The sequence below is a fragment of the Clupea harengus genome, chromosome 12, assembly GCF_900700415.2.
Source record: "Clupea harengus chromosome 12, Ch_v2.0.2, whole genome shotgun sequence".
NCBI lineage: Eukaryota > Metazoa > Chordata > Actinopteri > Clupeiformes > Clupeidae > Clupea > Clupea harengus.
Window position 1 is genome coordinate 9734573 of NC_045163.1, and position 16722 is coordinate 9751294.

The window sequence follows — 16722 nt, forward strand, 5'->3', positions numbered from 1 at the left end:
ATGTATCCACACAGGGAACTGTGTATTTGTTTTACAACTTCTGGTAAATACAAATCATTACACTAGCATCTAATAAAGAATCATACGATTAGGCTACGATACTAGTAAACGCAACTTGTGTCATAAAATAGCCTATACTGCAACTGCAACTATCCACGTGGGCCTCCAAGACACACGGGGGCAGTATGTCAAACCTGTGTAAGGGGGTTTCCACTTTGACGTACATCTATGGCGAAACACCGGTATGCTAGCCATCGCGAGTCTCGAAAATAATGCTAGTGAGGATAGCAAACTGCGCAGAACGATGAACAATTGATGTGATAGGAAGTTGCAACAGGCTACAGCACGACAGAGTTATATTTCAACGGAGCCATTTCAACCGGTTTCTACTTTTTAGAAGTAGGTCATAACAGAGAAAGAGACGATTTATTCATAACATCATTTCTGTGGAGGCAGAAGTAGTTTCTAACTAAACAACTTGCTGAATAAAAGACACCAACGTTAGTTTGCTAGCTCTTAGCTACAGAAGACGCGCAAAGCTAGGTAGCAGACTAGCTAACCTACTAGTTTGCGAGGCGTCAATTTGTGAAAAGTCGGTTTCAAAACTGCTCAAAGAATAGAAAACGTTTTGTAGACATTATCTCTCGTTGCTAATCTTTCATGGTGACGAACTTCAGTAGTAAACATTTGTTGTGCTGCCTGCCGTGATCCCTAGCTTGGTAACGTTAGCTAACATTACTTCACCCATCAACAACTATTCTAAACCTTATGCTACCTTTGATTAGCCTTGTAGCTAAGAAGCTAACGTTGGCCAAGTTATCCTTGTTCTTTAGATAGGCTTGCTAGCTAACGGTGCATGCTACTGCTAGTGTTTTGCGACGATTAGGCTTTTTAATGTCTGCTGTTTTATAAGGTGTATGTTGGAAAATAATTGAATCTTTGTATTGTCTAAGTCAACATATGATATGCATGTATAGTGGCTATATATTTAACGTTAACCTACTTCTCTTTACACTCACAGCTAAGCACATCAAGTTTGCTCTAGCCTCAGGGATGCCAGAATGCTTAACTAGGAAGACTGCTTCATAACTGATATAATACATTCACCAGTGATAATTTTCCATTTAGCAGTTAATGGATAACGATTTCAAACGCCTTTGTTGTTGACTAGCTCACAGGTTAACTATTAGCTATTGATCAATCAATCACAGGGTCTGTGGAAGCACCATCAAAACGCCGGGATGTTTAATCCGCATCACCACCACCACCAACAGCAGCAGCAGCAGCAGCAATTTCACCAACATCTGCGGCAGCTTCAGCAACTATTTCAGCAACAGCCTCCACCTCCACCGCCGCCCCCACCGCCGCCACCACAGCCCCCACCGTCCCATCACATCTCGCATCACCATCAAAGTGGCCGGTAAGACTGTCAACGCGAGGTCGGGGATCAGTATGAGGGCCTTGTCGCTGCATCAGGCAGTGACTTATTGCTATGCAGGTGTAGGCGGAAGCGCCGTATCTTGTTGAGTGCAGATAGCCATTGTAACCTCTTTAGGACCTGTCACCCACTTCTGTTACCTTCTAAGAAATAAGCTGTTTAATTCATTCATTATTTTCCCCACATCTCTTTACTTTTGTTCGAGCGTATATGAAATCACTAGTTGCCATTCTTCTGGCCGTTTAGTTTTTGTCGTTGTTCATTTGATCCTATTTGCACTGTTAGTGCGCATTCGTGCCAGAGTTGTTGTCATTCAAGCACATTAGGTTGGGCAAACCTAACGTCCTGACTGACTCGCTCACGCTCCTGTTCACCCTCGTTATCACACAGGCCCATGGCAGTGGCGGGGCCGCCCCCTCCTCCTTCCCGCATGGTCAACCTCTGCTCTGCTACTCAGGCTACCATTCTAGCTCCCAACCCCATGCTACAAGGGGCACTACTGATGCAGCAGATGCAAGGTAGGCGCTTCCTTGGCTGTACAGTGTGTGATAGCCCATGTCACAGCAGCATGGTGTGTGTGTGTGTGTTCGCGTGCCTGTGTGCGTAGTCATGTGCTTCTGGGGGTGCTTGATGTTAGTTCATGTGCGAGGGCAAGGTTGCAGATTTCAGTGTATTTTGCTTCACTGTTATTGTCTGGTTTACACTTTACAGTACATGTGTGTGTATCCTTTTGTATCTATATGTGTGTGTTTTCTGTGTTTTTTGCTCATGGAGAGTCATCATAGCTTATCTTTGCTAGTGTCTACAACATCATGAAGTGTCCTGAGACGGTGCTTATTGTTGAGCAAATCCCTATATGGTGAACGGTTGCATTGGTGAGTTGAGGATCTGAAGTATTAAGAGTTGAGACTGGAGTGCTGACAATGCTCTTGCTTCCTCCAGCAGGTAACATGCGTGGCTTTGCAATGGGGGGACAGCAGTTCCAACAGTTCTTTCAAGCGGGGTCACGGTCCTCCCTACTGGGGCCCGTTCCTATGGGCGTGGCCATCAAGAGCCCACACATGGGCTACGCCCCACGCCATTACAACCCACACGCTCGCTACATGAACAACGTAAGGGACTTGCCTCCAACAGTTACAAATGCAGAATGCATGGCAGCTTTATCCTATATTCGGCTCAATTTAATGGAGAATACACATTAAATACTGCCACAGTTTGAAGAACTGCATGCTACTTGCTGTTCCTAATTTCCTTATTTTTAAGTTGTATTGTTTGGTAGATGATGTTATCCACTAAAACTACATGCCTTGTGTGTGTGTGTGTGTGTGTGTGTGTGTGTGTGTGTGTGTGTGTGTTCTACATGCCTTGATGGCATAGAGACTTACTGGCATGCTCTTACAGTAGGACGGTAGGGCAGTGGGAGATGTGTTTGTCGTGACCATACACTGATGTTGTCTGTTTCGTTCCACGCAGGACTACACCTCTCGGCACCATGAAAGGAAGCGGGAGTATGAACATCGACCAGCAAGTACCTCAGAGGGACAACCAGGAGCAAGTGGCAGCAGAGGTGAGGTCACACACACACACACACACACACACACACTCTCATACATTCATGGTCAGCACAGTGTGTGTTTATATATACATGGATATATATAAATAACTCCCCCTCCCCACACACACACGCACAGAGGGTGGAACATACATCGCGCATGCATGCATATGTGCGGGAGCAATAATAGTCTATTTCCAGTCTAGTATAAATAGCTGTGATGTCACTGGTAGGATGTTGCAAAGCTGTTGTGCAGTCAGGAGCTCTTTCCACCTGACCTCTACATTTAACCTTGGAACTCTCTGCAATCAGCGCTGTTGGTATTATTTTTAAATCAACAAAAAATTCAAAAGGAACAAAAACATTTTAGTAGTGGATATGACGGAGCTAATACTTTTCATGACGTCGCTACACTCTAAGGTGCAAAAGAGAGCATTACTTAAAAATATATATATTATTATTACTATAAGCAACACTAAAAAGCATGTTTTTCCAAAACAAATGACTGATAAAAAACACCTGTATAGTGTGTGTAAATGCCAGGCGCTGTGTCTGATCTCTATGTGCTGCTGGTGTTTTGTGTTCTTTGTAGACGAGGCAGCGGTGCCAGTGGCAGACGGACCCAGTGAGGCTTCAGCACAGCAGGTGGATGAGCCGCTTCAGAAGAAGCCCCGCACCGAAGGGTAAACACCCATCACCTCGCACTCTTACTGGCCTGGGTGGATTGAACGTTGAATTGTGCATTAACTTGGAGTCTGTGGTTGGACTGGGTTGTTTGGCTTTGTTTTGCTCCCTGACCTTGCTGGGTGTTTCCTGAAGTGCCCTTGTAAACTGATTAGATAAAAATGGACTTTGATTGTGCTTTCATACAGAAGAATATCTTCAGTGCACATGTGCTGAGTGCAGTCATTTTGACCTCTGCAGAAATTACAGCACATGCACTCACACTTTTCTGTTTCTATCTATCTCTCTCGCTTCCTTTCTTTTTTCTTTTTCTCATTTCTCTCTCTCTGCCCTCCTATCTCAATCACTGTCTCATTCTCCCTCCCTCTCCTCTATCCATCTGCTCCCTTCTCTCTTTCCCTCCATCTCTGTGGTTCCTTCCTCCCTCCTTTCTTCTCTCTCTCTCTCTCTCTCTCTCTCTCTCTCCCTCCCTCCCTCAGGTCAGAGGGGGCTGCAGATACAGACCAGACTATGGGAGAAGACTATGAGAGCCCAGCTGGAGACTCCAATCCCACAGGTGTGTAGTCTGAACAAACCACCAGATTGACAAATTAACTAACACACACGCACTAACACACGCACTAACACACGCACTAACACACGCACTAACACACGCACTAACACACGCACTAACACACGCACTAACACACGCACTAACACACGCACTAACACACGCACTAACACACGCACTAACACACGCACTAACACACGCACTAACACACGCACTAACACACGCACTAACACACGCACTAACACACGCACTAACACACGCACTAACACACGCACTAACACACGCACTAACACACGCACTAACACAGACACACACGCACTAACACAGAGGCCCACGCACCAACACAGACACACACGCACCAACACAGAGGCCCACGCACCAACACAGAGGCCCACGCACCAACACAGAGGCCCACGCACCAACACAGAGGCCCACGCACCAACACAGAGGCCCACGCACCAACACAGAGGCCCACGCACCAACACAGAGGCACAGACTATGTAATGCACAGTTAAAGGCGCAGGCATATTTCATGGGACTATTGAGAAGGTTTTCAGAAGTCAGAGCAGTACTAAAAAAGCATTCATGTCAGTATTTTGCCTGAGCTTCTACTGGGATTAAACACACACCCTTATTTGTGTCCAAGTTATACTTGAATGAACGGATCTCATCTTTAACATGTGAGTCTTTCTTATTTTCTCGTCTGTGTGTGTGTGTGCGCCTAACAGACTGCGAAAAACTGGGGCAGGGCACGGCCGGACCAGATGCTGACGTGGCCCTGGAGCAGAGCGGAGCTGCAGAGGTGAGAACAGCATTATGGGATACTGGATACTATACATGATGGTGAACAGAGCTGTGTAAGAGGTTACAATAGAGTTACAACAGCAAATATTTGAGATTATGTTAAACAAAGCCTTGTAGAGCCTTGTGGATTTAGGCTGTTGATGGTAGTAAGCGCCATTGTGGTCTCCCAGTAGAGGGCAAGTCAATCTGCCTAATAATGTGCACATTCACAACTCATCATTTAGCAGACAGCTTCATTCAGACTAACCTTTATTTGTCCCTCTGTGGCACACCTGTGGATTCAGCCTCTACTGAAGACAGGCGAGCAGGAGAACGGTGAGAGCCAGGCTCTGGCAGCTGACCCAGAGGAGGTGGCCGAGGCTAAGGGCATCAGGAACCAGGAGGAGGGCAAAGAAGGGAGCGCAGGAGGGGAGGCCGCCAACAAGTTCTACTGTTACATCTGCAACATCACCTGCCATAACCAGCAGGTATGAAACACTGACAACAAATCTTCTTTTATCTGTGTTTCACAACTCTCTATCCACTGGGATATGTGGTAAAACGGTAACAAATAGTCCTATTAGTTATTCCTAGTAATTGGTTTATGGACAAACCTGGTTAAGTTAACTCTGAGTAAGTAAAGTAAACCTCCTATAATGGCTGTGTTTTGATAGGAGAATGAAGCCATAGGACTCTTCTGTTAAGATTTTTACCACTTACTCAGAGTTAACTTACCCAGGTTTAACACTAAACCACTAATATGGAATACCTCCCAGTTAGTTCAGAGCAAAGATTTAGAGTGATTTTAGGCTTGAGGTGATGGAGTAACTAACCCAGTTTGTTTGTTTGTTTGTTTGTTTTGTTTTGTGTGTTAGAACTTCCAGGGCCACATGAACGGGCTGACCCATCAGCAGCGTATGATGGAGATCCAGCACATGAGTAACGCCTGCCTGGTCACCCTGCTGCCCAAGGTGCAGGAGTCACTTCAGGGCAGCCGCAGGGACGGGTACGTGCCACCCTCGCAACGGAGCTAAGCACACTGTTCCTTCACAGAGGCTTTCCTTAATGTCTATTTCTCTTTTTGGTGAAAAACTGTAAAACCCAATTAACAGACTAAAAATGTACACATGGTTTGAGAAAGTGAATGAATCACAGGTACATTTTATGCTGGGACACTAATCTTCTCCCATAGCAAATATGGCAGATCAGTGAGCTAACAACACCAACACAGGGCCATGGGCTTGATCCCAGACGAGCACATTTTTGTAAAAATAGCCATAAATGTTCGCTACAGACAAAATGTCTGACTCATTTAGACTGTAAGTAAAAGCATAATGGCTCCTGCTAAAGGAACGTGTACTCAGTGCCCATTGTACCCACTCCAGAGAGAAGAGGCCCGGTCTGCAGCGCTGGTGTGCCACCTGCCAGACCCACTTCACCAGTAACGTGATGGAGCACAGACGCACAAAGGAACACAAGGTAACTGTCACCCTCTCTCCCTCTGGTTTGTCCCAAATCGCACCATAGAGAGGAACAGAGTTAATAAGGTTGTAGGAACCAAAAACAAGCTCAAGCGTTAGAGAACCTCAGTGCCGTAGCATTACTACTCTTGACCTGAAGAGGGATATTCAGTAGCGATACTAGCCAAAGGAAATGATGAATTCTGTGTTTTAATTTTAGGGCTTAGGGATTCACCAGTGCAAAAAGTAGTTTAAAAAGTAATAGCAGTTGATATTCACATTGTACATGTCTTTACCCTTGACTGAGTCGTTTATCTGATCCTACTAATGAAGATAACTTGACCATATCAAGTGTGCCAGGATACAGTGGTGTGCATAACTTCGTGACCTGTGAACCTTAACCCCACAGCTCTGCTGCCGTGCGAGTAGTCCCTGCTGCACTGTTTGCAGGCTGCACTTCAGGACGTCCCGTGAGTTTGTGGAACACATGCAGACCCCAGAGCACCAACAGAGGGTACAGGAGGTGAGTGTGCTTAGGGAGGATGGGAGGAGAGTATGCTTAAGAAGAAAGTATGCTTAGAGAGGATGGGAGGACAGCATGCTTAATAAGAGAGTACGGGAGGAGAGTATGCCTTATAGGATAGTACAGGAGGAGAATATGCTTAAGAAGAGAGTACACTTAGAGTGTACTGGAGAGCACACTGAGAGAGTACAGAAGGGGAGTACACTATGTGAGTATGCTTAAGCAAACTGCTCATTAGGTGAGTACTCTTAATAAGAGAGTACAGGATGTTGGCATACTTACTAAGCTCAGTACAAGTTTGTACTGTGATGAGACACTTTAACTGACTTCAAAAGAAATTGAATACATTTTCAAATATAGATGTTGTTTGTTTGTGTATTGTAGGTACACGAGGGCCAGGGAGAGGGTCTGGAGGATATGAACACTTTGGATGACAAGGGATGTTTTATGGGAGAGGAGGAGGAGAAGGATGATGACGTGGAAGACGAATCTAACGGACAGGTAAGAAACACGCCTCCATCAAGTGTTACTCTCCCCAGATCTTCTCTCCATCATTCTTCTCGAGTCATCTAATCATAACGGGGACTCCCTGCATGTGTTGCTTTCATGCAGAGTTATTGTGTTGATGCATGCTCTGTTCTCTTCCACTCCATTAGGGGGTGCCAGAGGTCACCCTGGAGGATATGGCAGATGATGAAGAGTTTGACCCAGACACGATCTATGGTGAGTGCATCAGTCCCACCAACAGATAGTGGAATGGCTAAGATTTTTACACATTGTAACTAGTCACATTACTGTGCTGTCATTAGAACCCTGTGTGCTCTGATGGCAGCTCACCGGTTCAACAGTTACTTTCATACCAGTGTATTTGTAGAATGTTGCAGAAGAAATATCTGGGCCTATCTGTTTATCACATGGAATTTTGTTGAATAATGCATTATTTTATTGGAATGTTCAGAACTCAACCGCTGTCCTCTGTTCCCAGGTTCAAGCTTTTTGGTTCCGGCAGCAGGGTTCCTCTGCAGACTCTGCAGCAGGTTCTACCAGTTTGAGTCGGCGGCACGGCATTTGCACTCCAAGTCCCTTGAGCACTTTGAGAACCTCAAGGTGAGTGGAAGTTAGCCTGCCAATATTCAAACACACGTTCACAAATCTCAGCCAGCCGGAGAACTGATCGGAGCTAAGCTAGGTAGAAGGGGTGGTGTTTAACACTCTAGGGTTAGGGTTTATTTTTTTAAATGGATGTTTGAGATTTAGGTGAAAATGTAGCAATGCATGTGTACAGATGTACCTAAAATAATGTCTCTTATGCAAAGGGCCCCATGAAATCCATACATTTTTTTTGCAGGATTATATGTTGTCAGTTTTCTTTTTTTCTAGATTTGACTCATCATCATTAAATGTTATGTCCAGTCATAAAATGTACAGAGGACATAGGCTACTGTGCTTTGACACACATTTCCTGTCAGTTTAGATGATGGATCTATGTTGTAATAGGGTAGCATTGCTAGAATTTTCAATTAAAGTTAATAGAATACTTTGTTTTGTTTTTACGTATTTAAGGAGATTAGCCTCTGGTTTCCAGTTACAAGACTTGTACTGGGTCAGTAAGCCAGTACATTCCAAGTCTTATGGTTATTCTAAGAATAATCAGATGCTGCCCCAATGGCAAGTTTTGGTCTCCGGTGTTAGTTTTACGAGTGACCATATTTCCTGTTTGGTTCACAACACATGCCATCATCACAGTGGCAAACTCTGTATTCAATTTAAAACCACTGAACACAAGAAGTTGATATAATGACATTCACAGAGTTGTTTCATTAACTTCGCCTGACACCATCTTTGATGTGCCTTTTGTATATATTTTATTCGAAAGTGTCAAATTTGGCACAATGCTGTGTGTAAATGTGATTTTTGCTTTACCTACTGAATTCCACGATTCTGTCTGCATATTCCGTATCTTCTGCAGCGCAACTTTTCACCTTAACATGTCTGATGCTAGGATTTAAAGGCGCTATGTGTGTGTGCAGATTTCTGACGTTGTGTTTTTACTGCCCGCTGCAGAAGTACAGAGCCTTGCGTAAGCAGGAGGACCAGGCTGAGGCCACCTCAGTGGCGGAGGCAAACCTTGATGGCAGCAGCCCAGAGGAGACCCAGCCCATTGATGAAGGCCAGGGAGGCAGCCCAGAGGAGACCCAGCCCATTGATGAAGGCCAGGGAGGCAGCCCAGAGGAGACCCAGCCCATTGATGAAGGCCAGGGAGGCAGCCCAGAGGAGACCCAGCCCATTGATGAAGGCCAGGGAGGCAGCCCAGAGGAGACCCAGCCCATTGATGAAGGCCAGGGAGGCAGCCCAGAGGAGACCCAGCCCATTGATGAAGGCCAGGGAGGCAGCCCAGAGGAGACCCAGCCCATTGATGAAGGCCAGGGAGGCAGCCCAGAGGAGACCCAGCCCATTGATGAAGGCCAGGGAGGCAGCCCAATGGAGACCCATCCCAGCGATGAAGGCCAGGAGGGCAACACCGCTGACACTCCAACACCAGAACCTCACTCAGAGATAGACCAGTCGCTCCAGGAGGAGGGCGTCAATCAGGTCACCCCTACAACCACCAGCAGCAGCGCTCCGCTGTCCTCCACCCAGCCACCAGAGGCACAGGACCAGGGAGAAGCGGGGGGAACAGGGGAAAACACCACAGAGGCAACCCCTGAGCTCCAGAACCATCCGGAAGTAGTAGGAAAAGAGGTTGAGGAAGAGGAGGCCGAGGAGGAAGAGGTGGCCGCAGTCGTTGTGGCCCCTACGCCCAGCAAGGGACGTGGGCGGGGGGCGGGAAAAAAGAGGTCTGGTAGGGCGCCACGGAAACGCTGAGGAGAGCGACAGCGACGTATGGAGGGAGAAAGAGAGGGTTGGAGAGAGAGAGAGAGAGAGAGAGAGGGTTTGCCTAATGGTGGTACAACTGCTACCAGTTACAGGAAGAAAGCCCTTTTCGCAGGTTTAACCCTTTCATGCATACTTGTTTGTTTTGTTTTTTTCGTTTTTTTTTAAAAGAACAAAAAGTAACATTTTTAAATAGCGCTGATATGTGCGCTACCTGCTTTCCATAGTTGTAGACATATTGCAAAAATGTTACAGGTGCAGGCATACAACTCTTTCTAGTCTACTTGTGCATTTTAATCACGTGCATCCCTTGTCTGCACATATGTGCACACACTCCCATACAGCTGAGTACAGCCAGTGACTAGAATAATGAGCTACAGATTATTCCGGCATTTATTTCTGTATGAAATAAATGAATTAAAGGTCAGTGTAGTTGTCATGAAGGGAAAACGGTTATTCACAGTTATTCCGTTGAACTTGAAATGGATGTCAGTATTTTATGATGTGTTTATACGTGGGCAGTTTCTGCCCATTTTTGCCATATGTGGCTGAGGCATTTGATGCCCTAAATGATCCGATTCAGGTCACTTGCTTGTGACATGATGTCCCCGTGCACATGGGGAAAATGGAATGAGTGCAGAGGTGGTGTGCAGGTTTAACTCCGACAGTGACCTTCATGCATGAAAGGGTTAAAACAGAAGCCGAGGTGCCGTCATTGAGACACTTTTTTTTTTTTTTTTTTTTTCCCAGATTAGACAGCCGAAACGTTTAGCAGCTCGGAGTGTAGCAGTGCAGGACTTGCTCCCAGTTAATAGCAGCAGCTTTCCCTTAAAAAAAAAATAAAAATCAAAGAATTAAAAAAAGCATAAAAAAAAGAGGAAAAATTAAAACGTAGTGGTACTCTACTTTGGAAAACAGGTGGCTTGATGTGTTATGACAGGCAGTGTTGCTGGTCCAAGATTATCATATGACGATGACGACAACGACGACGATGATGGCGGTGGTGTGACAACTGTCAATGGCAGATGGCTACTCCTCCGACTCTAACCTGGAGAGGAGGTGCTAAAGTGCGGTCCTGCTGCTCATCCCCCTTAGCTGGGAGATGAACACTTCTCTCAGGGTGGCCTGTCAGTTTCTAACCCCTGCTGACTGGGTGGTAGCTTGGTAATTGGCGGGGGCCACATGATTCAGAGGTGAACTCAACACTGCTGCTTGCTTACTACGCCACCTGCTGGAGTAGAGTAGAGACACACCCTGGCAAAACTTCTCCAGTGCGATATCTACTGTCTGATGTGGAGGACACCGTGTGTGTGATGGGGCTTCGACCGTTCATCTCCCAAGTCAAGAGGAGGAGGATGTTTATTTTTTTTCTTGTTTTAATCTTACCACAGGCACAGTTGGGCAAACCGGGGAGCGTTTGGTCGGACCAGCAGTCACCTCCACAGAGTTTGGGGGGGTTTAAGAAATACATCTTCATTACAGAAATAGTGGCCTGCTCACTGTTTTCTATTGAATGAATTATACGCTACTGCTTAAGCAACCTCGATGGGTCAATCTAGAAGGCTGTGCCTGTTGTTTTTCCTTGAATTTATTTTATTTTATTTTGTAATCGGATTTGTTTTCCATTGTAGTTGGAAAGAATTGTGGCTCAGGTAGAATTAGTGTCATCTCTAAGATGTTAGAACACTGGCAGTGCTTTTTAAGATTCCGCTTTGCGAAGCAGCTGTGGCCTATAGGACCTGGGTTTCTACCCAGTTCATTCTGTGTTTTTATTTGTTTTATTTGTTTTTGGCTCATTTCCTCCCTGTTGGCACGAAGGCATTTTCAGTGACCACTACTGTCAGTTTTTGGTAGTGAATGACATTGTATGTAGTCTTTGTGATCTTGTTAGTATTTCTGCTGCATCTTCCGGAGTCTCCTGTCTTTGACATCATGACTTTCTGTGTTCCCTCTCACCCATAACTCAGTGGGCCCTTTTTGTGTTGGGAGCCTATTTATTTGTTGTTGCACTGCTCCGTGATGTCACTGAAAATCTTTTTTTTTTTTTTTTACTAAGAAAGGCAATTATTTGTCTCAGTCTAATCTTATGTTAAAGAGTTGTTCCATTTGGCACGTGTTATGTAAAAACTTCTAGCTTGTCCCATCGTCTAGTACTGCTGTCTAGGACCCTAGTCCTAGACAGCAGTTTTGACTGCCAGGGTAGGTAATTCCAAGTACGTGGTGCAGTGACAAACCTGGGTAAGTTAACTCTTGAGTATACTTGGAGTAAACTTACCCGGGTTTGTCACTGCACCATGTACTTGGAATACCCCCCAGGTCGTCAGTAGTAGCCATCTATTGGGTCACACACACTCAACACCAATACTGAGGATCCACCCTCACTGCAGGGGTCCAGCACTGACATCTTTAACATTGCCAGACACTCTTAACGACGTAAACCAAGTCAGAGATAGGGTGCTTTTCCACTGATAAGTGTCAAGTTAACCCCAGTGTTTTTTGTGTGCATGGGAGTAGTAAGAGCAGTGTTGGTGGATGCGGCTCATTTCTCTTGGCCAGAGGTTCTCTGTCCTGGATCCTCCCACCAATCCCCCGCTTATTTTCCATTTTTCCCTGACCTAATACCCAAGTAGCATTCTTCATTTGGTGTACACATAACGGATTTAGCCAGTCGAGAGCATTTTAATGACGCCAATAAAAGAAGGGTGGTGGGTGTACCCAACATAGATAAAACATTTTCAGTGCTGGGGGGTGCAAACTGAAAACTCCTAGTTTCCTACAGTTGGCCAACTCTCCAGCAGGGCCAGTGTCTGAAGGAACACTGCTATCTGCATGGAAGCTGACTAAGCGGCTCCTTGTAGCATTTTAAGGGGGAAAAAGACTCAAATTACCAGCAGCTTTTGACACACAAGAGCACCAGACCTGTACAGCTAATGCACTCCTGCTCTTCTACCAGATTTTTTTTATTGCCTTCGTGGGACAGAAGACCTCAATCTGTCCCAAAACTGAGGCGGCCTTTTTCGATATTAGTCTCTATCTCGCGCTCTCTCTTTCCTGAGGTAGTCAGGAGTTTTACATCGGAGTTTTCAAGTAGAATAAATTGCGTTTGCGCTCCTTGTTAGGTTTGCAGTCATAGCAAAGTCTATTTTTCCACTGAGGCGTACCAGTGACTAGTCCTAGACAATATTTAGGCAAACATGGTAGTGTGCTCATGCAGGTTAAGGGATTGACCAAGGCAAGCTAAAATCACCTTCATGAAGTGTACGGCTTGGGTCGTATCTACTAGACTTCACAGGACCAGACTTGAGGTAAACCATTTAATTCTGAACATAAGAGGGGGGACGGTTGTATGTTTTTATAACATATTTTTATTCTTCAAATGACAAACAGAAATGAAGAAAAGTGTTGGTTTTTTTAGCAGCTGGAAGTGTCATGTATTTTTGGATGTTTTCTGTATTTTGGGTCCTTTTAATTTATATTAAAATATGATGATTAAGGTTTCAACTCTTTGACTTTTCACAAGACCTTTTATTTACATCAATAAATACGTTACAACATTTGCATCAGATGAACGAAGTACAATACCCCTGTACAAACGACACACCACTGTAATACAAGTTTCATTCTACATGGGTTTTTAAGACAGGATTTAAGTTATTGCGCCAAACTGCTAGACCTGCAATAGAATGCCTTCAGTATTGTGTAAGTCCCCTTCTCAGTATTGCTGACCTTCCCATTTAGACTGATGTATGTTAGCTACATCACATGGCCTGCTGAGTATGCATAATTCCAAGTCATGGGAGCGAATAACGTACATTAACATTTTCTATTTCTGTTCAGTATGAATAACAGAGAACCTAGTCAGTCTGAATACAATAGGTTTAAGTTTACTCAGGGTGTTGACAGAATGAGAAAATGCAATGAGGGAAGCAACTATAATTACCTAGCGCACCTCAGCGCTACGTACATGTGTTTACTCGCCGTTATCTTTGTCATTAGGTGGTGTAGAGTCCTCTTTTGAGGATTGTTCTGGATGCTCTTGACCTTCGGCCAACCCCTCGTTTATTTTCGCCCTGAACTCCTGGCGCGCCTGCCGGTTGGACTCCAGCAGTTCGTGCAGCTTGCCGTTCAGTGAATCATTGCGCTCCTCGAGGTCATCTAGGCAGAAGTTGATCTGGTCCAACATTGAGTTAATAGCGGTGTATTCTGAGGGGGGAGAGAGAAGGTTGGTCATTTAACCGACAGGCACTGAGGAATTAAAAGTCTGATTCTCTAAAATAATTTCATCACATGATATGCCACGTGATGACCTGGAAAAAAAACAGAATGAAAGTGTTCTACCTTCCTCGTCAAATTCATCATCGTCCGCAATAATTCCGTCATCAATTGTTATGTTGAGATCGCCGTTTGGTCCAGACATTTTGGTGTTGTAAGATGTAGACGAGGTTCGCTGAATTAGAGAAGCTGCCAAGCTACTCTACTGATGGCCAAAGAACGGGACTAGCGTGAATTGTGTCCTGTGCAATGAACTGAACAGCAACAAAGAAGATCTCGAGCATACTTTGTTATATAAAATACTCCCCGAACTTAGTCAAGGGTAGTACTTAATGTAACAAAGCTGTAACTAAAATTCGACCAAGATGCGATATTAGTCACAGGAAAGAGCTGTTGTCGTCTCATCTGTCAGCTGTTCTGATCAGCTGACTGACACATGAGGACCCAAGCAGAGGTGTCCAGATATGTGCCTGACATAAAATGTGCACAATTATAGAAATAAAATTATTCGTGCATAGGGCTCATACATAATCAGTCACCATTATTATTTTTAACTTTAGAGGTGATTGAGTAGTGGAACCATAAACCCGTTTTAGTAGATGGCATTTTTTGCAGCTACCTATAATTAAAAAGTGGTATTGCTGGTCTGCCAAATTCCTGCTCCTCTAAATTAGAATTTGCCACGCTTTTCTTTTTTCCCCTGCCGTTATGAGATAATGAAGTGAGTGCGAGTGAACTTAAATTGTAAACTATTTTAATTTTAACCAGGTTCACTTGAGGTTTGTTGCTGTAAATTGAATAGGCTAAATTATAGGCTTATCACCTAAAAGTATGAGCATACCCTACTGCCTGACCTCCACCGAAGGGTATCCATTCAAGCAAACCTTTTATTTTTCAGAACAGAATAAAGTGCAGACTATACTTGATGTGGTGACTAGCATGTTTTCGCATATGTACATATCATGAGCAGAGCAAGAGGTGGAATAATATTGATCCTATACCTTATTTAGTAGGCATATCTGTAGAGATATGTAGCTCTAAGTATTGGAATGCATTACCAAATTTAAGCAAATCTCCTTAAGAGAAAAGAACATAGTTGTATTTGTTCTGCTAGCTTTGAAAACAGATTTTATTTGTACTGGGTTGAAAAGAACAATGCCAGCACAGTTCACATCCAGCAATAGGTCTCTTTTTAAGATCTTTATGAAATTCCTAATCTACAGCCGTGGCTACATCCTAGATTATGCTAAAGCTTTATACCCTGTCAGACCTGAACAACCATATTACTATATCTGCCGTTTACGGATTAAAAACAGATTATTAAAAAACGTAACAGCTAGAATGGTAATACTACAAACTCCTTACCAAACACCTAGCAAGCTAAATAGCGCACACTGATTCTTATTAAATTACTGGCGGGCTAGTTGTTGTAACAACCCAATTATCAGAAGGGACAAATTAAAACGTTGCCATACCAACTTCAGTAAACGGAACAGATTCTCACTGACCACTGCTCTCTTTTTTTATTATTCCTCTCCAATCAACTGCGCGTTCGTTTCGTTTCGAGTTGTAAAGTTCTGGTAGACTGGTATCTGCGTTTCACCGTGTAGCCTAATGACTCAGCTCCTAGTAAACTGAACATGTCTCCTGCACGAAATCATAGATTTCAAGAGGGTTCTCACGGATTTGTCAGTGCTGACAAACTTCCAGCTGTGGGCTCCCAGGCCTGCTTGGCCTCCCCTGTCGCGCTTCCCCTGGAGAGCAAGTGCTCATTTGGCTAAAGGCTATCACATGCAGTTAAAACATGCAAAAACGGATGGAGACAAAACTCACAATTTCAAAAAGTGACATTGTGAGAAGCCAGTATCACCTGTGTAAATAATGGTGATTATAGCAGCCCTTTTAAATCCTATTCCTATCTGGGTTTTAGTGTTTGGTCCACTGGGTGGCAGTCACTTTAGTGAAGTAGGCTACACTACCTATGCTTCTCTGAAAAAGCTATCTAGAAAAGCCAAGTCTCGCTGAATGGAAAAAGAAAATTATCTCTTAAACCCATCAGCTCTAGGTGCACGTGCAACAATACTGTCCACACACTGTTTAGGCTCCTATCTGGGCCTCTTTTCAACAATAGGATGTACAATGTGTTACGACCCACTGCGCCCCTGCAGAGTATGTAGTGGCCATGCATGGCCTGCAGGCAACAGTGGGGACGGACGATGGCTTGATTGACCGATTACCCACACCTGGGAGGTGTGGAGGATAAAAAGGACCAGTGGACACCTGTCTCTCTCTCTCTCTCTGGAGCTGACTCTCCGCGTACAGACGTTCAAACCCCCTAGACACGTCATGTTGTGATATTTGTATGGACTTAATACATATGCGTTATTTTGTAGAAAGCCGTTGTCATCTGCCTCCAAATGTTTATGTTGCCATCACGAGCTGGCCGTAACGTAATAAATGATACACCGACAACACGGTTCCCCTACATTCAGTATTTGAGTGTGTCACTGGAACTGACTAGCTGATTATTACTTGCAGAGCACCTGAAGTTAAAGCAGGGTTCATCTCCTCTCCATCTTTACACAT

At 44.6% G+C, this 16722-nt stretch overlaps 2 protein-coding genes across 4 annotated transcripts; one reads left to right on the forward strand and one right to left on the reverse strand.

Annotated features, from left to right (window-relative positions):
* The first annotated feature begins 269 nt into the window (after positions 1 to 269).
* Positions 270 to 13365, forward strand: ciz1a (cdkn1a interacting zinc finger protein 1a). 3 transcript variants are annotated; one of them, XM_031577135.2, is made up of 17 exons: positions 270 to 399; positions 1212 to 1420; positions 1829 to 1956; positions 2381 to 2550; positions 2912 to 3005; positions 3583 to 3673; positions 4154 to 4230; positions 4953 to 5026; positions 5313 to 5495; positions 5883 to 6013; positions 6393 to 6486; positions 6877 to 6990; positions 7375 to 7491; positions 7647 to 7713; positions 7976 to 8097; positions 9055 to 9127; positions 9170 to 13365. In XM_031577135.2, the coding sequence occupies exons 2-17, from the start codon at positions 1242 to 1244 to the stop codon at positions 9853 to 9855; spliced, it is 2400 nt and encodes a 799-aa protein (XP_031432995.1). In that variant the 5' UTR covers positions 270 to 399; positions 1212 to 1241; the 3' UTR covers positions 9856 to 13365. The 3 variants fall into 3 exon arrangements, with proteins under 3 accessions (XP_031432995.1, XP_012672750.2, XP_012672757.2); XM_012817296.3 differs by having other exon boundaries at positions 272 to 399; positions 9055 to 13365; XM_012817303.3 differs by having other exon boundaries at positions 272 to 399; positions 2384 to 2550; positions 9055 to 13365.
* A 3-nt stretch (positions 13366 to 13368) lies between these two features.
* bbln (bublin coiled coil protein) lies at positions 13369 to 14575 on the reverse strand. Its single transcript, XM_012842287.3, has 2 exons — positions 14203 to 14575; positions 13369 to 14067 (listed from the first exon to the last, which is right to left on the reverse strand). Exons 1-2 carry the CDS (start codon positions 14279 to 14281, stop codon positions 13835 to 13837), a joined length of 312 nt encoding a protein of 103 aa, XP_012697741.1. The 5' UTR covers positions 14282 to 14575; the 3' UTR covers positions 13369 to 13834.
* Positions 14576 to 16722: the final 2147 nt, after the last annotated feature.